A 19,489-nucleotide genomic window follows, 5' to 3' on the forward strand; every position below is an offset into this window, starting at 1 on the left:
CTCCTCCGCGCTCCTCCCCGCGCTCCTCCGCGGCCGCCGGTGGCGCCGCGCGCGCCCCCCGCCGGCCCTAAGCGCCGCGCCCTCGCGCGCTCCCGGCGTCGGGACCAATCCGGACTCGCGAACCAGGCCAGGTGCCGCGGATGCTGAGCCCCGCCCCCCCCCCGCTGCGCGCTCCCGGTGCAGCGGCGACGGGCGCGCGCCAGGCCCCGCGCACCCCAGCGTTCTCCTTTGCTGCGGGCGCTCGCACAATAACAAACGCAGGCTGGTAGCGCGTCGAGGAGGACACCGGAGGGGAGGGCAGGGCACGCGGCCGGAGAGAGTAGCCTTGGTGGGAGGCCACCTGCATGAAGCGGTGGCCACCCGGAATCCTGCGGGCAGAGAACTAGGGGCCCTTGGCGCCAATGGTTGGCTACGTGTTGGGGGGAGACATGGGCGGGGTGCTATCGGGATGGGGGCCGGCCCGCGCGTCCTTGCTTGGCTGCCATTTGCGAGGCAAAGAAGGGGAGGCCCTGCTGGGAAGGCAGGTCGGGTCAGACCTTCACCCTCCTGTACCCTTCTACTGTGTCCGGCAGGACCCAGGCTCCCAGAACCTCACATCCCCTGCGCACATACTGCCGGCCAGACCCCGGGCTCCCCTCCGTGGAGACATAGTTTGGTGTCTTCAGAACCATGCAAACAAGTGACCATAAACAGTTTCAGAGTGGCGATGAAAGTACAAGAGGGTTGTAATGATGATGATCTCCGGAGTGTGGTAGCTTCTGAGGATGTCACAAAACAGCTGAAACTCCAAGAGTGAGAGGGAGGAGTGGTTTGGAAAGGGGTGTGCAGAGGTCCTGAGGTCTTAAGGAGCTTAGCAAGTTCCCTCTGGAAAAGACTAGAGCCAGGGGGTGGTAGCCACTGTGGCTCAGGGCAGGAGGTTTGTGGGGAGGACCCTGTCAGCAGGTTTCCCAGCAGGCTTAGGGCAGGAAGGCAGAGGCTAGTGACACCCCATCCTAGGGTCTCCTGGGAGCAGGACCAGTGGAGGGATCAGGTGTGGAGAGAGCAGGATGGGGTCTTAGAAGCAGGGAAAAGCCTCAGGGCTAAGTGTCTTTACAGAAATGAAACCCCAGATGGTGTTGGGTTGCAGGACCCCCATAGGACTGATATGAGGCCTGGGGGCGATTAGGAAGGGAGCCAGGTTGGTGAGACCCTGGCTGGCTTTGTCAGGGTGGAGTGCTGTCTTTGCTGTGGTTGCCACAGTTGGGGTGAGGGCAGCCATTTGTGTGCCTGGGGCTGGGGTCTTACCATCTTAAGAAGGTGGCTTAGGACTGGAGTCATGGCTAAAGTGGTAGAGTAACTGCTTAGCAAGACTGAGGCCCTGAGTTCAAACCCTAGCACAGGACAGGGGAATGGGGACAGAGGAAGATGGCTTAGCACGAGACAGACAGAATGAGAGTCATGAGGACATTGGGGCAATGAAGCAGTGCCTTTCCAACCTCTCCAATTACCTTCTGGCCAAAGCGTCCACTTCCTGTGAGCAGGTATGGACAGTGAGTGGTAGCAAGGTTTCAGTTACACACTTCAAGGGGCCTCAGGCAGAGCTGTGTTTGTGCAAAGACCATGGGGCCTTGGCATGGGGCGGACGAACATGTCCAAGTGATAGAGTGGGCATGGGGGGAGGTCAGGGCACACAGTGCATTTGGGTCATGCAGCTCGAGGACGTAGCCCAGCTTTGAAGAAGCTCACTCGGTGGGGCATTAGTGAACAGATTTTGGAGACTTGTTCTGCTTCCTCAACACCAAGGACTCACCTGCTTCCTTCCGCCTGTCGTCCCCCCATGCCAAGTGCCCTGGTCTTCCTTCATGCACTGATCTCGCTGTCCCTCTTCCCTCACCTGTTCTTCCCAGGATGCAGAGGGTCACTTTATGATGCAGACATGGCTCTGTCCTCAGTGCCTGGCACTGCTGGTCCGTAACCCTGCCCCATACCTGGCCCCTGTCTCAAAGCTTCTGAGACCATGGTGCCATGGCTCAGGGCAGATGAACACACCATCCTCTGGGGCCAGGAGGGTGCCATGTCCCTCATCTGTAACAGCCTTACCTGAAACATCCTCACCTGCTGCACCCCTCTCACACCTAGAGCACCCTCTTTTTTTTTTTTTTCAGAATGGGGTTTGAACTCAGGGCCTACACCTTCAGCTACTCCACCAGCCCTTTTTTGTGATTTTTTTTCAAGATAGGATCTCGCAAACTATTTGCCCAGACTGGCTTCGACCTGCAATCTTCCTGATCTCTGCCTCCTGAGTAGCTACAGGCAAAAGTCACTGGTGCCCAGCTCTAGGGCACCTTCTTGCCACCTGCACCTGGATGGCTCTGTTGGCTTCTCAGACTTTGGGAAGGCAAAGTTCTTCTGTCATAGGAACCTTCAACACCGTCCTTTTTCAACCTGTGTCTACCTGCCGTCTGACAGTTTGAGCGGGCTGTTAGCTGACAGCACTCCCGAGGGCCAGAGTGGTGTACCTTTTCTGCTACTGTGCCCTGGGGGCCCAGCACAACCCAAACTTGACACACACGTGGTGCAAGAGGCAAGAACAAATGTGTAAGCATGAGGGGTCGCCAGTACCTGAACTTTGGACCGCCTTCTGTGGGGGATGGGCCCGTTTCGGAAGATGCCTTTGGAGAACAGCTTATGCTCCCAGAGAGAAGCGTCTCAGACAAGGTCAAGCTGCTCAGTGGCCTTTAGACTTCCCTGGGGAATGTGGGGTACTGCTTAGGCCCAGATTAATGAGGATGCTTACTTCCCCATTAGTCCTAGAGAGTCTGTGACCTGGGTTCTGAGGGGACACAGAGCACCTCTCACCTGCAGCATCTTCACTCAACCAACCTCACCTGAAGAACCCCTCAACTAAAGCACTCCTTCACCTGGAAAATCCCTCATCTGGAGCACCCCTCTCTTGGAGGACCCTTCAACTGAAGCATCCCCTCACCTGGAGCACCCCAAACCTGGAGCAGCTTTCACCTGAATAATCACCCCTCACCTGGACCACTCTTCACCTGGAGCACCCAAAATCTGGACCACCCCAAACCTGGAGTACCCCACATCTGGAGCACTTCAAATCTGGAACACTTCTCACCTGGCTACCCCTTACCTGGAGCACTCCTCATCTGGGGTTCCCGAAATATGGAGCACCCCAAACCTGGAAAAATCCCTCACCTGGAACATAAGCACCCGGGAGCACCCCAAATCAGGAGCGCCTGGAGCATCACTCGCCTTGATAACTGAGTACAGAGGAGTCTCCCAGTCCAGATGCGGTGGTCCAGCTGTGGCATCACTGGGGAGGACCGAGGGCCAGAGGCCACTGACAAGTGTGCTTATGACACCTTGGAGAGCTTTGAGGAGGGCACCCCTCCTTCACTGAGACTCCTCACAGTAGGTCCTTGGGCATGTCCTCAGGAAGTTCTGAGGTGGAATGTCTGCCCTGGAGCCACACACGAGTCAAATCCTCAGCTATTTCCTTTTTTTGAGCCTCCTCTCTCCCCTGGGAAGTGGGTACTGGTGTGAGCACTCCTCTTGGAGAGCAAAGTGATCCAACCTGGGGAGAGATTACTGCTCCCTTCCTCTGCTCCTGCCTCGGCCCAGAGGCAGAGGCTCAGGAGTCCTTGGGAGAAGCAGGTGGGGCATCAGGTCACACGTTTAGCCTGATCACTCTACAGCCACAACTGCTAGCCAGGTGTGAGAACTTCATGCCTATGGTGGCCAAGGTGACTGAAGTGGCAACGGGTGAGGGCTGTGGGGCTCTCTGCTGTCCTCAGCTCCTGCTCTGGCCTGGCCCGCCCCCCTGTCAAGGCTGAAGATGACTCAGGGCCCAGCTGTCACTGCGGCAACATGCATCGCCTAGTGATGGCGGTCTCCCAGCAACCGTCGTCTCCTAGCAATGGGATATTTTCCCAGTCCTGGCTGGAGTCAGCTGCTATTTTTAGCTCAACTGCAAATCAATCGGCAGCTGCATTTTGAGCTTCTCAGGAGATGCAAGGTGTGTGTGGGGGGGGTAGGTTTTTCCTCAAAAGGAGAAATACACTGAAGATCAGGGAGCTCTCACTGCCATGAGTCCTGAGGTGTAGGGCAGAAGGTGGTGAGGCCAGATCCCACTGCAGAGGGAGGTGAGTGGGACCCAGGGATTGTGCAGGCCGTCTGGAAGACTTTGCAGCTATTACCATGGCCTGGGTGGGGTCCCTGGGAAGCCCTTGCCTGAGGATCCACAGTTCAAACCAGGTGGGGTGGTCCTGGCCAGTGCTCACACTCCACCCTGGGGCACTACACCCTTCCTGGGACAGCTTGAGTAGCACATGTGACCAGTGCTGGGTGCCACAGGCTCAGCTGGGAACACAGGAGGGACTGGACTCAGATCACCCATATCTCTTCCTCACCGAAATGCCAGTGAAATTTGAGACCCAAGTGTGGTGGAGTCTTGGGTAAGTGGAAGACCGGACCCCTGTCTGGGCTTTCTCACCATTTCCTCAGGAGTTCACTTGTGCCTTGATGCCAAGCCCAAACTTGGCCTTGGCCAGTGGGCTGGACTCCAATGACCTGGGGCCTTTGGGCTCCTCTGTCCTCCATCAACTCCTCCTTGCTCTTGGGGTTGCTCCCTGGAAGTCCCAGCTAGCCTAGCCCCTGGCTTGGTCAGGATGCTTCTTGTCTTCCCCAGAACCATGGCCTCCCCATGGGGTGCCCTTCACCAGTGGGGCAGCCATTTGTCTGCTGTCACCTCCTCTGCTGGATCGTGGAGCTGCCTGTCCTGGCACTGCTCAGGCCCCACTCACTGCATGCAGCATCCATACCCTCAGCCTGCCAGAACTAGTGCCATGGAGGACCACGCAGTGGCCAAAGGTGAGCAGCCTTCCCGAAGGGCAATAACCTGTGGCAGTGACTGAGGCTTCCACTGCCCTACCCTCAGCACCCCATCGGGCAGCACTTCTAAGACCCTCCTGGGGAAGCCAGGACAGAAGCCAGGTTTCAGGATGGGCTCCCAGGCTGGCCACCCTTGTGGGTTCAGAGTCTTTGGGATGTTTAGAGAGAAAGCCAGGTAGAGCAGCAGCCTGAAGGAGGGGAACAACCATTCTGGGGTCTGCACTCTCTTAGAGGGAGCTGGAAGCTTCCAAGCCCCATGCCCTAACCGTGTCCTGAGCACATCCCAAAGGCTATTGTCTTTGACTTGACACCCTCCTGCTACTCTTGTCTGGTTTGGGTGGGAATGGAGAGAAGCCCTTTTGGGCGGGGGTCAGGGCACTGGAGGGTCTAGAGCTGAGGGAGCTTGAGGGAGCCCCCCAGAGTGTGGCTAGTCAGGGAGTTACTTGAGGGACGTCCAAAACCTCATTCACACATTTGTTCTTCAGGTATTTGAGAACTTGCACCCAGGTGTGTGAGGTCATGTACTTTCAACAACCGAAGGCAGACGTGGTCTTCCGGGATCCCTGCCCGGAGGCACCAGAGCGCTGATGACTGCTGACACTCTAGAGGGCAGGAGCTGTGAGAAGTGGCATTTGGCCACTTTTCCAGCATCAAGTCTGGGGTGCTAAAAGATAAGGCTAGGGCAGAGAAATCCTGGCATTGTGGACACAAGCTGAGGGCCAGTGTGTGCCTCTTCCAGATCAGGTCACCTTCCCCCACCACACACGCACACACACATGCACACATACAGGAATCCCTCTCACACCCCAGTCTCTGTCCCCTTCTCTGGGGGAGGGCTGGGATGGGAGGTCCAGACCTGAGGCTGGCCAGCTGACTCCTCATACCACCACCAGAGGGCGCATGGAGCCCACTGTCTCCCCCAGAGACCTGTGTTGGGATACCCTAGTGACCACCAAGTGGCCCTGCAGTGTCTGGGCCAGGACAACTCTGGTGATTGACCCTGTATCCTCCTGTCCTTCTGTGAGCACCTGATTTGTTTTCACCAGGCTGTGTCCACCCCTTTTCCTTTAAAATTTTTATTTTTGAGTTCTTTTATTATTGGGTGCTGGGACTTGAACCCAGAGTCTGGCACAGGCTAAGCATGTGCTCTGTCACTGAGGTACAACCCCATCCCATTTTAGCCATTTTTAGGTGTACAGTGCAGTAGTGTTAAGTATATTCTCAATATTGTGTGACCAATTTCCAGAGCTCTTTCTGTCCCCCAAACTGAAACCAGTGGTCATTAAACTGAAACAGCCCATCTCTTTCTACTTCCTGTCTTTGAATTTATTGCTCAGGGACCTCATGTAAGTGAAACCACACAGTGTTTGTCTTTTGTGACTGACTCATTTCAGTTGGCATGTGTCGAGTTTCATCTATAATGTAGGAGGTGTGAGAAATTCATTTTTATATTCTAAGTAACCCATTGTATGGATGTGCTAGATTTTGTTTGTCTGCCCATGAATTCTTGGGTTACTCTCACCTTTTGGCTCTTGTGATACCCTGATTTGACCATTTCCCTTGCCTGGGACAAGGAGCTAGCTGAGACTTCTCTTTGGCCTCATAGACCTTTGGGAGCAGAGGAGGGCAATCAGTGCTTTGAAGCTCTCAATTGGGCTGGCAGTGGGATCCCAACCACTGCCCCTTGTTAAAGCATTTGGGCCTCATCCATCTGTCATGAGCCCAAGCCCAGGCCCAGGGCAGCAGGAGGGCTGCAAGGGAGACTTGGAGGTCAGTGGGTGGAGTCTTCATGCCCATCTGCTGCATGCAGTTGGCTCCTGCAGATTCCCTGGGGTTTCCAGCTTCTTGGTTGTAGAAGAGCTTCATCCTAATGGCCTTCTCAAGGCCCTCTGCTCTTCCTTCTGTCGGAAGTCTTCTCCCCATGGCTCCTCTTGGGTTAAACTCAGGCCATTGCTGCTGGGAAGCCCACCACTGTCACCACCCTGAGGTGTCTTTGAGACTTGCCTGTTTCAGCTAGTCTGGACTTCATGGGGGCTTGTGGCTCCCCCATGCCAGCTCTTGAGAGCTTCATCCTTCATGGTGTGCATTCAACAACCATGGAGTGTGCTGAGAGGGTCTTAGAAAAATGATGCCCTTCCAGAGCTAGGCAGCCCCGATTTCTTTCGCCACCCTGAAGCCCAAAGCCTGGCCCAGCTCCAAGGCTCAGCCCCCAGGCCAGTTAGTGTCTTCCTGGGAGGGCAGTGAAAGACTCCCCTCCTGGGACTGGAGTACTGACCCCTGTCCCTGGGGTGCCATCTGCCTCTGGGGAAGGGGGTAGCCGGACCGGATTGGGCGAGATGTTGGCTAGAAGTCCAGCTCCCTCTCTCAAAAAGGGCATAGCCCTCTGTCCATTCTGGACGTGGTGGGGTCACCTGAGGTGAACGACCCGCTGTCTAGAGGTTCCAGTGACAGCAGTCCCCCAGCGCTCTCCCATCAAAGGTTCCAGGGCGCTGGAAATAGTGATCCAACCAGACAGTGAGGCTGGGTTGGGGGACCCGGAGGACGACGTAGCGCTGGAGCGGACGGCTGCCTGCTCAGCGGGCCCCTTCGCACGCCTGGGCCCTGGACAGTCCTCCCGCCGCGCGCCCGCGAGGCCGCAGCTATTGGCGGAAAGTTCCGGTGCCGGCGGCGATTGGCCGGCGAGCCGTGGCTCCGCCCCCCGAGCTCGGAACCAGGCTGGGGCTGCGCCTAGCGGTGGCTGGCGAAGGGGACGCGCCGGGCCGGGCGGCTGCGCCTGGGGCTGCTCCTGCAGCCGCCCTGACCCGACCCGGAGCAGCAGCCTAAGACCACAGTCGGGAGGCCCCGGCGCGTCCCCACGCCATGCTGACCCCGGCGCTGCTCTGCGCGCTCTGCTTCGGCCTCCTGTCCGCGTTCGCGCGCGCTGGCTACTCGGAGGACCGCTGCAGCTGGAAGGGCAGGTAGGAACCCCGAGGAGGCCCGGGCTGTGCTCCCTCGAGGAGGGGCTGGGGTTAGGATCGTTTGCATCGTGGGTGGGAGTGCGCTCACATCGGGAGTTGAGGGAACACTGGCCTCCATGTCCTACTCCACAAAGTGGACGCAGCTGTCGATGGCGGTGGGGAACGGGGTGCGCGCGCCGCGCGGGCTGCCCGCCTCAGCGCCGCCGTCCTGTCCCCAGCGGCCTGACCCAGGAGCCCGGCAGCGTGGGGCAACTGGTCCTCGCCTGTACGGAGGGCGCGATCGAATGGCTGTACCCGGCCGGGGCGCTGCACCTGACCCTGGGAGGCCCGGACCTCGGCGCACGGCCGAGCATCGCCTGCCTGCGCCCTGCTCAGCCGTTCACTGGCGCCCAAGTCTTCGCGGAGCGAGTGGGCGGCGCCCTGGAGCTGCTGCTGGCCGAGGGCCCAGAGCTGGCTGGGGGCCGCTGCGTGCGCTGGGGTCCCCAGGAGCGCCGAGGCCTTTTCCTGCAGGCCACACCGCATCCAGACATCAGCCGCCGTGTGGCCGCCTTCCGCTTTGAGCTGCAGGAGGACAGACATCCAGAGCTGCCTCTCCAGGCCCAGGGCCTTGGCATGGATGGTGAGTGATGCACTGGCTGGGAACACGTGGGATTCCAGGAACAGGCCTTGTCACCCCACTGCACAGAGGGTTCATCTGGCTTGTTAGAGGCCACCCAGGTGGGGAGTTTAGTGCCTACCAGGTCAGAGGGAGGTGGGCTGGGAGTGCCCCTCCGTTTCTCCTCTTCAGGGTTCATCTTAGGGAAAAAGCAAAAGTGGAGGCAGAGCAGGCACAGCAGCCTTGGGCCTCTGGTTCCTGAAGGGTTGGGGGAGGGGGTGGTGGGACAGAATCAAAGCCTGTGGCCAAAGCTGTCCAGGGCTCCCTGGCCTAGCAGTGACCTCACTCCCCTCCCCCAGCCCAGCCAACAAAAGTCCAGTGTGCCTCCCGGTCACCATGGAGACGCTTGCTCTGCCTCCCTGCAGGGCAGCAGGCCCAGGTCTTTGCTCTCCTGGAGCCTGCAGCCTGACCCTGCAGGGGATGGGGCTGTCACTGTTCTGCCCTGGATTAGAGACCCCAGAGTGAGAGCCCACCATAACCTATCTGTCACCTCAGCTGGGTTGTTGCTTTTTGGATCTAGAAGGCAGCTATGGGAGGTCACAGAGGGTTCCCTGATGCTGGAGTGAGTTTATGAGATGGGCCTGCAGGAGTGCACCAGGAGCTCCAGGTGGGCAAGTCCTGTGGTCCTGTTGGCTGGTGCAGTCCCAGGCCTGTCTGTAAATTCCCATTGTGTAGGTGTGTGCTTGCAGGGTGCACCCTGACCACAGGTGTGGGCACATGCTGTGTGGCTCCTGGTAGAAGGGTCTGGTCACTAGCTTTCCCTCCCCTCCTACTGGAAAGAGGTGTGAGGTAGGTGAGGTCAGGGCTTGGCTAATAGCCTGCTTTGTGTGCTAGGTGCCTGCCGGCCCTGTAGCGATTCTGAGCTTCTCCTGGCTGCATGTACCAGTGACTTTGGTGAGTCCCCCTATTGTGTGTGTGGGAGGGGTTGGGGGGGGTGGGAGGTGTGGAGCCTGTGGCCTGACTCCCCCTCCCTGCATGCCCACCACTGACCAATGTGTCTTTTCATAGTGATCAACGGGACCATCCATGAGGTCACCCATGACACAGAGTTGCAGGAGTCTGTCATCATCGTGGTGGCCACCCACGTCCTCCGTCAGACACTGCCGCTGTTCCGGATGGGGGGCTCCGAGGGCCAGGATCAGGCTACCATTCGTACCCTGCTGCGCTGTGGTGTCCGCCCTGGCCCAGGCACCTTCCTTTTCATGGGCTGGAGCCGCTTTGGTGAGGCCTGGCTGGGCTGTGCCCCCCGCTTCCAGGAATTCAGCCGTGTTTATACAGCTGCCCATGCTGCCCACCTCCACCCCTGCGAGGTGGAGCTGGACTGAGGGACCTGGGAGCAACCATCACCTGGACCCTCCTCTAGAGGCAGGGTGCTATGGAGGGACTGATAGGAGGGTGGGTGGGGAGGGGGTGACCCCCGGATGGCGTCACGGCTGCTTCTGAGGTGATAGAGATAATCAATAAGAACCTTGATCACACTAGCTACTGTCGACCTGATCTCCTGTGGCAAGGCCAGCTGTGAACCTGCCTTACTTCATTCAATCTCCCCTCTGCTGTCCCTCCCACTCCTTAGCTTGAACACTTACCTGCTGCACCCTGGCTTACTGGCTGGTTACTCTTTGCATCTATTACCAGGTTGTTTCTGGGGCTCAAAGTAGGAGTGGAAAAGGTGCCCAAATTCCCAAGGCCTGAGGCTCTGTGCTATGAATAGGGAAACTGACCTGAACCCTGAACCTACTTTTGGAGTGAGGCCGGCTTAATCAAAGGGTGATTGTGGTACCTTAGGTGGACTAGGGGACAGGCAGGCGGACACCATCAACTCTGAGCTGTGCCTGTGAGGCAAGGAGGTTGCAGCCTGGCAGAGTGCCAGTTCCCTCTGTGGTCATTGTGAGTCAGAGAGTCATCCTTGGCCCGGTCCCGCCCTTGGGGAAGAATGAGTCCCTCTGTCCAGAGGGCCCTGCGACGTGCTGAGCATCCAGACGTGGCAAGGCTCCTGCAGGGTGTGGGGTCTCCACTGCGGGATCCTGCTTGTTGTCAGTTTCCGGTGGGAGGGGTGCACAGGGGGCCTCTAAGGACTGCTTCCCGCCACTGGCCCCATTGTTGCTGTCTCTGCCTTCCTCCTGGGCCTCTTGGCTGCATAAAGGGCTAGTGAGACTCTGGTCAGACAAAGCCCAAGGCCCTGAGGCTGAAAGCTCCTGGGTAGGGTGTGCACTAGGAATCTCCAGCTCTGGCCAAGCAGACTCCTTTCACCCCAATACATGGGCTCCTGGGAAAGAGCCTCAGCTGTAGTGCTAGGGGACCCCTGGGTTGATGCCCAGAAATTGCTTTCCATCTTTGCCAGCCCTCACTGGGAAAGAAACCGAGATGCAGGTGGAGGCCAGACCTGCCCAGGTTGAATAGACTCATCTTTTAGGCAAGAAACAGTCCAAGAAAGGGACAATGCTGTGAAAGGTCCACAAACAGGATTCTTTGCTTCAGATTGAGCTAATGAAGGTGCCTGATGTGTGCCATGCCCTGCACAGACGTTATGTGTCACTCCAGGGGCTGCCCTGGAATGCCCATGGGGCAGGCTGTCCTAGGCGCACATGTGGGGGACATGCTTTTAGACTGTCTATAGGGGCTGCGATGGATGGAGAAGACTCCTGGATATAAGGCATCAGCACGTCCTCCCGCCATCTGTCCCTCCACAGGCTCCTTGCTGCTTCATTTCATCTCCCAAACTCTCAACCTTGGGAGGTTCTGTGCTCAGGACTCAGAACTTCACCTTCTCATCTCCAGCCTGGATCACACCCTGGAGGCTAGACCCTTAACATCCTTGGCTACACTCACCTGTCACCCCAGCATTCCCACAAGGAACAGAGGAGAGAGCCCTGTTCTTGCTCCCTCACCTTTCTTGAGGAGGCTTATCCTCTGTCTAGACAGGTCCCCTAGAAGGCTTTCCCATCACAGCAGAGTAGCACTTCACCTTTGGCATATGCTCCAGTTCTCTGGCTAGCTCTACATAGCCAACCCTGAGACCTGCTCCCATAGCCTCTGTTCTAGGCCACACCCAATGGTGGCTGTGGACCACCTCCTAGTCCACCTGTCCACAAACACTGAGCAGCTGCCCTGGCTCTGCTGCTCACCTGCTCCAGGAATTGCCTTAGCCTCCTCCTCACCCTCCCACAATCCCAGAGAAAATGACAGAAAGGGCAGACATGGTTGTGGCTAGCATAGCCCCATGTACTCCTGTATGTACCTGGGAGTGTTGGGCCAAAGTGGGAGGAGGCACAGCAAGGGAAATGGTGTGGGTGAGCATGTGGGCTGGAGCTATGGGATCATGGGTCACCCCAGACACTTCCAGCCACATGCAAACTCACAGAGGTAGGCCCCTAGCTGCTGATTGCCCAAGCGTTCAGTAGCAGTGAGGTGAAGTTGCTGAGAGCCTTCCAGGTGCTCTGGGTACTGGAACAGTTCAAGAAGCAGCAGAGACAAAAATGAGTGCCTCTGCCTAGAGGTTAGTACAGCTGTCATGGCACAGCCTGCCATGCGACAGGACACTCTGGGACAAGGAAGGCTTTCCTGTCACCCTGGGACATCTGTCCTTCATGCTGGTTAGGCTGAGACCAGTGTACTTGGTGCTTTGGGCACCAAGTAGTTTCCATCCCTGCTGGACTTCTGACCAAGGCCATGGATGGCTGATGAGGACCAGGACTTGGGACACAGTCCCTTGTCTGTGTGTAGACAAAGCCCCTGACATTCATGGACATTTGGCATTAGCACGGGTGAGTTCAGCCTTAGTGTGGGTGAGCCATCAGGGGCCAGCAGCCAGATCCAGGGCTCTGTTCACCCCCATGTCAGGGCTTTACCAGGAGCCACTCAACCTTTGTTTTCAGGAGAAAGGAGGGTCATCTCTGGACTCCAGGGCTGCTCTCCACCCCCATGCTGGGCCAGCTGCCAAAATTCTCAGCCTCTCACATCCGGCCCCTCCCGCCACACTCGCTAGCGGGCCAACATCTGTCTGTAGCCTCACTAAATCTTTTCTTGTCAAGCCCTTCCTCCCACCCAGCTTCCCCAGCGCATCTTCCACTTCCCGCCTAATTGTCCCCGCTGCGAGAAGGAACGTTAAGGACCGCTCATGGGTTTGGCTGGCGTCCAGGGAGTGCTGGTCAGCGGAGCTCCCATAGGTCTCCCCGAGACAGTCACAGGGGGCCTGACTATGACCGCGACCCGGGGGAGCTGGGCGCTGTCCGGCCGCCGTTGAGCACTTGTGGCTGGTTCCCTCGGTGCACCCCAACTCCCACGCTAGGGTGTGGGCTCCGCAAGCCCAAGGTCTTCCTGGCCCGCTTTCTGGGGTCCCAGCGCCAAAAGAGGCCCCAAATAGCCTTCCACAGAGGGAACCAACGGAGTTGACCGCCGCAGGCCTCGAGCCGGGTACAGCCACGAAAACCCTGCGCGGGTCGCCGCTACTCGCCCTGCCGTCGCAACCTCAGGAGCCACCGTCCGGAACCCGCGTGAGGGGCCAGGGCTGCACGGAGCAGATTGAGTGACGGACCCGCGCCACTTCCGGCCTCTGCCCTGAATCTGCGATCGCCGCCGCTGCGCCCGGTGGGCACCGAGCGAACGGAGCACAGCGGCAGCTGGGGACAGCAGGGACGGCGGCCCCTTCCTCCTCTGGGCCGGGGAGAGGGGCCTCGGACAACCCTGAGCCGCGCGTCTCGCAGCCATGGAGCACGAAGACCCGGGCGAAGCGGTGACCGAGCTGCGCGAGCGGCGGCCGGGAGCGCTGGAGTTGCTGCAGGTGGCGGCGGGTTCCGGGCTGGCCGCCTACGCCGTCTGGGCGCTGCTCCTGCAGCCGGGCTTCCGCCGCGTCCCTCTGCGGCTGCAGGTGCGGAGTGGGCCGGGGGCGGGGCGTGCGGAGGGCGCGACCAATAATAGCGCAAGGGCCTGGGCTGGACCTAAAGTCAGGGGCTGGACGCGGGGGGCGGAAGCGGTGCCTGCGCAGGCACGAGCGGGGTCCAGGCGTGGTGGAGGGCTGACTGCAGCTCGGGCGCTCTGCGGGCTGTGACTGGGTACCTGCTCTAGGTGTGGCAGGAAAGTTCGAGGGAATCCCACGAGGCAAACACTGCCCCCCGCCTGGTGGTTCGGGTGGGACTTGCGAGTGGCCGAAGGACTTCGGCTTCAGCCGGCTCACCTCTTTGCCCAGGTGCCCTACGTAGGCGCGAGTGCGCAGCAGGTTGAGCACGTGTTGTCGCTGCTGCGAGGCCGCCCCGGAAAAATGGTGGATCTGGGCTCTGGCGACGGCAGGATCGTAAGGCGTGTGTGTGTGTGTGCGCCCGTGTCCCCAGGAGCTGCCCTCCCTCACATGCGGGGCCCCACACTCTCGGCTCCCGCAGGTGCTGGCGGCTCATCGGTGCGGCCTCCGCCCAGCCGTGGGCTATGAGCTGAACCCTTGGCTCTTGGGGCTTGCGCGGTTTCATGCCTGGAGGGCCGGCTGTGCTGGCAGCGTCTGCTATCGCCGTGAGGATCTCTGGAAGGTAACCTGGAGGGTCCTGGACTCCTCAGATTCCATCTCTTCTCCCCAAGCTTCCAGTTCTGGCTTGGGCACCATGCTGACAGCTCTAGGTGGCCCCCCACCCAACACCTGGGAGGGATGGGGGCCAGGACGCACAAACTGCCTTGACCCCATGTTCTTCAGCCCTTTTGGGTGACTGCCTTTTCTTCCCTCAGGTGAGCCTCAGGGACTGCCACAATGTGTCTGTGTTCCTGGCCCCCAGTGTGGTAGGTCTGGCGTTTGCTGCCCCACTCTTGGTGTTGGCTGCCCTGGGGCTTGGGATAGGTTTTGGGCCTACTCCTGGCCCCTCTTCCCTACTGTTCTCTCCCACAGCTCCCACTGCTGGAGAAGAAGCTTCAAACAGAGTTGCCAGCAGGGGCCCGTGTGGTATCTGGGCGCTTCCCCCTCCCCACCTGGCAGCCTGTGGCAGTGGTGGGTGAGGGCCTGGACCGAGTCTGGGCCTATGATGTCCCTGGAGCTGATCCAGCTGTGTCCTCTTGCAGGGTGCCCATCAAGGCTACCTCAGGCCCCAGCTGTACCTTATCCCCTGGGGCCCCTATTTCACAGGCTGCCTGACTGGACGCAATAAAGACTCCGTGGGTCCCATGCTGACTCTTGTTTTGTGGAGAGGGGATGGCCCCAAGGGGTGGGGTGTGAAGAGAGACCCATGCTGGCTGTGAAGGTGGTCTCCTCTGCTCCTAGGAAGACTGGCTAACGGCTGCGGGTCCTTGGACGCTGGGGCTTGGCTGGAGGCATGCTCCCCATTTGCCAAGGGTCTCCTGCACCCACGAGCTTCCTCAGCTTTAGGATTTCCTGCTTGTACCTGCATGCAGAGACGAGTCTAAAGTCTCTTGCCTGGCCAAGGACTGTTTTCCCTCCTACTCAGACCAAGGGTTACACCCAGCCCACCTGCCCAGGTGCTGGTTCACATACTCCTGTAGCTCAGCAAGCTGTTCTTCAGCCTTGATGGCCCGGACCAGCAGCTGTGCCCGCTCGCGTTCTAGCTCTGCCTGGCAGAGAATGAGTTATAAGACAGGGTAGGTGTGAAGAGGGCCCTGCCAGCCATTGCCCACTACCTGGCTGCCGTGAGAAAAGTCCTGGAGTTTCTGGTGGATCTGGGCCCAGGTTGCAGTGTCCGGGCTCCTATGGGGGGAGGGGAGAAGGGGAGGGGCAATATCCAGGACTGGCATGGTAATCTGCTAGGGTGAACAGCATGGCCCTGTCCAGGCCCTGGAGCATCTGTGCATGGGGATGGCCACCTCAGTGACCCCAGCCTACTGGAAATGCTGTCCCCACCAGATGCTTGTTTCCCCAAACCCTTGGAGGTGCTCCCTCAAGAGCCCTGCCACTGTATAGTTGGGAAGGTGGAAGCCAGAGGCAAGGGCTGGCTAGGTCACCAGCAATCAGCTGCCACCTTGTCTTCACCCCTTTCTCAGGTGGGCTTTCCGTGACCACTCCCATTCAAGGTTGTTCCCTCTTCTGGCAGGGTCTCTCTTTACCCGCCAGCTGCTTAGTAAGCAGCCACTTAACTATTCTGTATTAGTATCCACCGTACAAACTGAAAGATCCCAGAGCAGGGATGAGCCTGTTGTTCACTGCAGCTGGCAGAACTTCGCCTGGCAGGGAGGGTCGCTGGAATAAATGAATGCCATGCAGCTTCAGTCTTCTGCTCTTTATCTGTCTCCCTTCTGGCTTCCCCACACACCACCATGGCACTCACTATAGCTGTGATGTCCCCCCCACCCAGGAGGCTTCACCAGGTCCCTTCTCTGGGCTCAGTAGCAGGGTCCTGAGCCGGCTGTGCTGTGAAGGCACAGATCCCTTGGTTGGCTGAACAAGGCAGCTGCTCTAGAGTTCCTCGGGCTGGGCCTCTGCTGAGCCTGGGCCAGGCCTGGGGTGAGCTCTGCAGCTCAGTGTCGGGCACCTGGGCTCCAGTCTCACCTGATCCTCCCACAGGTGGCTGAAGCATTGTCGCCCTGGAGCTCCCAAGTGCCCTGGTGGGGTCTGCCAGTGCCTGGGGCTGCTCCTGCAGCACACTAAGCCACACTTTGGGTCACATGGGGCCATCCCACCCCTGGTGCCTGGGTTAGGGAGGGCCCACCTGCCAATGGTCAGGAGCAACTCATGTCTACAGCTCAGATCTGCCAGGCGCTTGCGGTAGGCTCGAGCAGCCTGTGCTAGCTGTTGCTCACGTCTGTGATGCGCTGCCTTGATGTCCTCCAGAGTGGCCTCCAGGAATGTCCGAAGGGTAGCCTTGCCTGTGCCCTCAGCCTGCTTCTGGAGGAGGCAGGATAGGGCTGGAGCAGCACTGGGGAAGGGCCAGGCTGGTTGGGCTGGGTGGAGCTCAGTTGGGTCCAACCCCATCCCATACCCCAGCTCCCATGCAGGGGGCTTGGTTCACAGACTCTCCCTGTAATTGTCTAGCACACTCAGGCCAGGTTTGGGTTCCTCAGGACTCATAGAGGCCTCTGCCTAGCCACCACAGGACCCAGATCCAGCACTCACAACTGCCTCTTGGGCACAGTGCTGCAGCTGTACAGCATACTGCTCGTTCAGCTTCTTTAGCTGCAGCTGCAGCCGGGCATTCTCAGCCTCAGCCTGATGGAGCTGGCCCTGGTAGGTGGACAGAACCTGGGGATGGACAAGGGACCTTTGCTGAGCTTGTAGGACTCCTGCCTGCCTGGTCTGTAGGCTCATAAAGCAGGTAGAGCCTCACCACGGCTTGGGCAGCTAGTCGCTGCCCAGCTGTTCTTGCTTCCTCTCGGGCTTCCTGCAGCTGCTGGCCCAGGGCTGCCCTGCTGACAAGGTGGGAGGCTCAGGCAAGCCATTATTCCCTCAGCCCACTGGGAACGGCTGCTCTGAGCTCTGGGCCCTACTGGGCTCTCCTGGTTACAGGCGAGGTGGCCACTCACACTTGTGTCTGCAATGCCTGCTGCTGGGTCTTGTGATGCTCCAGCATCCACTTCACTTTTCCCTGCAGCTGCTCCTGGTCTCCTGGCAGCTGTGGGGTGCATGGGGGTTGTGGTGCGAGACCCCAAGCTCCCATTCCCTGCACTACCCCATCCCCACTCCAGGCTGGCAGACTGTGCTAGGTAGCTGCTTACTTTGCTCCCCAGCTTCAAGTGCCCAGGTTCAGTGAGGATGTCCTTGTGCTGCACCTTCATAGACGGAAGGGGAGGGAGGGCTAAGGAGTGACTGAACAGGTTCCCAATTCACTGTGCCTCTTGGAGGCTCACCAGACCCACCCAGTCCACTCTCCACGTGTTCATGGTTACCTGGAGCCTGTGGTGTTTGGAACATCCAGGTTCCTGGGCTTCTCGACTGAATTCCTGTGCCTGTGCCTGGCAGTACCTTGGGTCAGCCTCTCCTGGGGCTCTGTGCCTCTGGACTGCACGATCTCCACGTAGCTCCAGCTCCAGCACCCGGCTCTCCAGCCGCAGGACCTGTGAGCAACCAGGCTAGGCAGGTGCACCTTCTGTTGGGCCATGTGGAACTTTCGCCACCCATAATGCTGAGCGTATGTGCGCTCCCATGCACCCACCCCAGACAGTCACCCTGGCTATGCACCTTGGCCCTGAGTGCACTGAGGCTGGCACATATGGCCTCACTGTCTGCTCACCTCCCTCTTCAGCTCAAAGACTTCAGCCTCATGCTGCTCCTGAAGGCGGTGTGTTGTAATCTGAAGGTCAACTAGTTCCTTGGAGACCTGTGGGAGGCCAAGGTGAGAGGCATTGCCTGTGGGATCCATTGGGCTCCTCCCTCCTGCCAGCACCCATGGGCACCACACACCCACCTGCAGCCGCTCCTCCTCACTCAGCTCCAGATCTGACGGAAGCTCTGTCGGCAAGCTAGTGGCCCAGGCTGGGATCCCCCCAGCAACTCCTGGATGCCGGTCTTCAGCTCCTGCAACGAACTGGGGAGGCATCAGCACCCCACAACCAGGGGGTTCCAGGCCTGGGTTGTGGACCCCACTTTCATGCAGCCATCTCATGTTGAGCTGGGGCAACCTCTTCCATGGCCAGGAGCAGGCCCAGGATTAGGGGACCTGCACCCCTCTTGGCCTCTGAGGGAAAGGAAAGACCCGGGTGCAAGCAGCAGGGTCCTGGGAGGACTCACATTCTCCATGGCTCTTGGCCTGGGGCCTGGGGCCTGGGGCTGCTGCACACTCCACAGGAACAAATTCTGGCCTTTTGCAGGCCCAGTGTTGACTTGCTCCCCAGCTGATGGTCGACTAGGTGGTGGTTGCTGAAAATTAAACATGTTGCTAAGGCCTCTGTTAGTCTTAGGGACTCCCTGCCCTGCCCACAAGGGCAAGGCCATTCAGTGGAGAGAACTCTCAGCTCCTCCCATAAAAGGTGCTCCCTCTTTCTTGGCTGCCATTTCCTCATCTGGGAAATGCAGACCATCAACCCCTGCATCTATCCAGGTCTAGATGGAAACAGGAGAGCATGGATATGCCTAGCTCGGAGCTGCAGCTACTGGCACTGTCCTAACATGAAATGTCCTGTCCTGCCACGTGCACTTGCAGCAGGGAGGAGGAGCAGAAGAAAACAGACTAGGCCTGAGTCCTGAGAAAGAAGCAGGGAGGTAGGGATGGCGTGGCAGAGAGATAAAACCTGAGGAATCTGAAATGGAGAGGGTCACATAGCACTGAGGAGAGGGAAAGTCACATAGCATTAGGGTAAAGTAGCCTATAAAATTGTATATAACCACATATAGATTAAACCTTGCTTTTTGCTCCTGTAACCTGCTTGCAAGGGTACATAAGGTGAGACCCCTTTGTTCTTGGGGCTCAGCCTTTGGACAGGAGTCCACTGGGTCTGTGCCAGCACAATAAAACGTTGCTTCCTGCTAAACTGCCTCAGTGTCCCGTATCAGCTTGAGATTCCTGCAAGACTCACAACTCATTAGATGCTCTGTGTACCTCTTGGTGCTGGCTGAACCCTGGAACAAGCAGGTGAACGAGATGGACAGACCTTCCCACCCCGCAGCCTGAGAGAAAGGGGCGCAGACATTCCAGTCAGGGACCAGGGGTCTCAGGAAGTTTGGTTTAACCCTGGCGCCAAGAGGGCTTCCTGGAGGAGGTGCGAGCAGCCAGCGAAGGATCAGAGCATGCGCACTGCGTCCCACCGGTCACGCGCGCGCGCTCCTTTCCGCGCACGCGCGCTCCCTCCGGCCGCGCGTCCAGTCCGCGCAGAGTGAAGGTTTCGCCTGGGCGGGGTCAGGGGATAGCGGCCAGCCAAACGCTGCGCTCCTCCGTCCATCGTGTGTCCTCCAGGTCGTCCGCGCAGCCCAGCCGCGGCGCCCTGTGCGGGTGAGCGGGGCGGCAGGGAACCCGGCCGTCCCGGATCTGGGGTCCCGCGGCGGCTGCAGGGCGGGGCCTGAGGGGAAGGCGTGGCCTACCGGGCTGGGGGCGGAGCCGGAGGAAAAGAGCTGGGGGCGTGGCTCTCTGGGAAG

General features: G+C 59.1%; 3 protein-coding genes and 1 long non-coding RNA gene across 14 annotated transcripts; 3 read left to right on the forward strand and 1 right to left on the reverse strand.

Moving 5' to 3' along the window:
- Positions 1–4,006: 4,006 nt before the first annotated feature.
- On the forward strand, positions 4,007–6,197 carry LOC141418592 (uncharacterized). Of its 2 annotated transcripts, XR_012443231.1 has the most exons (4): positions 4,007–4,139; positions 4,351–4,451; positions 4,685–4,866; positions 5,373–6,197. It is a non-coding gene; the product is annotated as an uncharacterized lncRNA (long non-coding RNA). The 2 variants fall into 2 exon arrangements; XR_012443232.1 differs by lacking the exon at positions 4,351–4,451 and having other exon boundaries at positions 4,019–4,139.
- A 1,412-nt stretch (positions 6,198–7,609) lies between these two features.
- On the forward strand, positions 7,610–10,098 carry Metrn (meteorin, glial cell differentiation regulator). Its single transcript, XM_020176421.2, has 4 exons — positions 7,610–7,844; positions 8,063–8,463; positions 9,334–9,393; positions 9,508–10,098. The coding sequence occupies exons 1-4, from the start codon at positions 7,747–7,749 to the stop codon at positions 9,822–9,824; spliced, it is 876 nt and encodes a 291-aa protein (XP_020032010.1). The 5' UTR covers positions 7,610–7,746; the 3' UTR covers positions 9,825–10,098.
- Positions 10,099–13,204: 3,106 nt separating this feature from the next.
- Positions 13,205–14,638, forward strand: Antkmt (adenine nucleotide translocase lysine methyltransferase). Of its 2 annotated transcripts, XM_020177092.2 has the most exons (5): positions 13,205–13,366; positions 13,685–13,789; positions 13,875–14,015; positions 14,209–14,259; positions 14,366–14,638. In XM_020177092.2, the coding sequence occupies exons 1-5, from the start codon at positions 13,205–13,207 to the stop codon at positions 14,606–14,608; spliced, it is 702 nt and encodes a 233-aa protein (XP_020032681.2). In that variant the 3' UTR covers positions 14,609–14,638. The 2 variants fall into 2 exon arrangements, with proteins under 2 accessions (XP_020032681.2, XP_020032690.2); XM_020177101.2 differs by lacking the exon at positions 14,209–14,259.
- Positions 14,639–14,722: 84 nt separating this feature from the next.
- Ccdc78 (coiled-coil domain containing 78) lies at positions 14,723–19,237 on the reverse strand. Of its 9 annotated transcripts, none has more exons than XM_074059867.1 (13): positions 18,957–19,237; positions 18,149–18,277; positions 17,826–17,945; positions 17,652–17,738; positions 17,308–17,475; positions 17,137–17,190; positions 16,945–17,033; positions 16,749–16,827; positions 16,538–16,663; positions 16,134–16,309; positions 15,109–15,175; positions 14,942–15,042; positions 14,723–14,855 (listed from the first exon to the last, which is right to left on the reverse strand). In XM_074059867.1, the coding sequence occupies exons 2-13, from the start codon at positions 18,155–18,157 to the stop codon at positions 14,744–14,746; spliced, it is 1,188 nt and encodes a 395-aa protein (XP_073915968.1). In that variant the 5' UTR covers positions 18,158–18,277; positions 18,957–19,237; the 3' UTR covers positions 14,723–14,743. The 9 variants fall into 9 exon arrangements, 7 of the variants coding, with proteins under 7 accessions (XP_073915968.1, XP_073915969.1, XP_073915964.1 ...); XM_074059868.1 differs by having other exon boundaries at positions 18,934–19,237; XM_074059863.1 differs by lacking the exon at positions 18,957–19,237 and having other exon boundaries at positions 16,134–16,306; positions 18,149–18,927.
- Between the last annotated feature and the right edge of the window lie 252 nt (positions 19,238–19,489).

This window comes from Castor canadensis, chromosome 17 (genome assembly GCF_047511655.1).
Source record: "Castor canadensis chromosome 17, mCasCan1.hap1v2, whole genome shotgun sequence".
Taxonomy (NCBI): domain Eukaryota; kingdom Metazoa; phylum Chordata; class Mammalia; order Rodentia; family Castoridae; genus Castor; species Castor canadensis.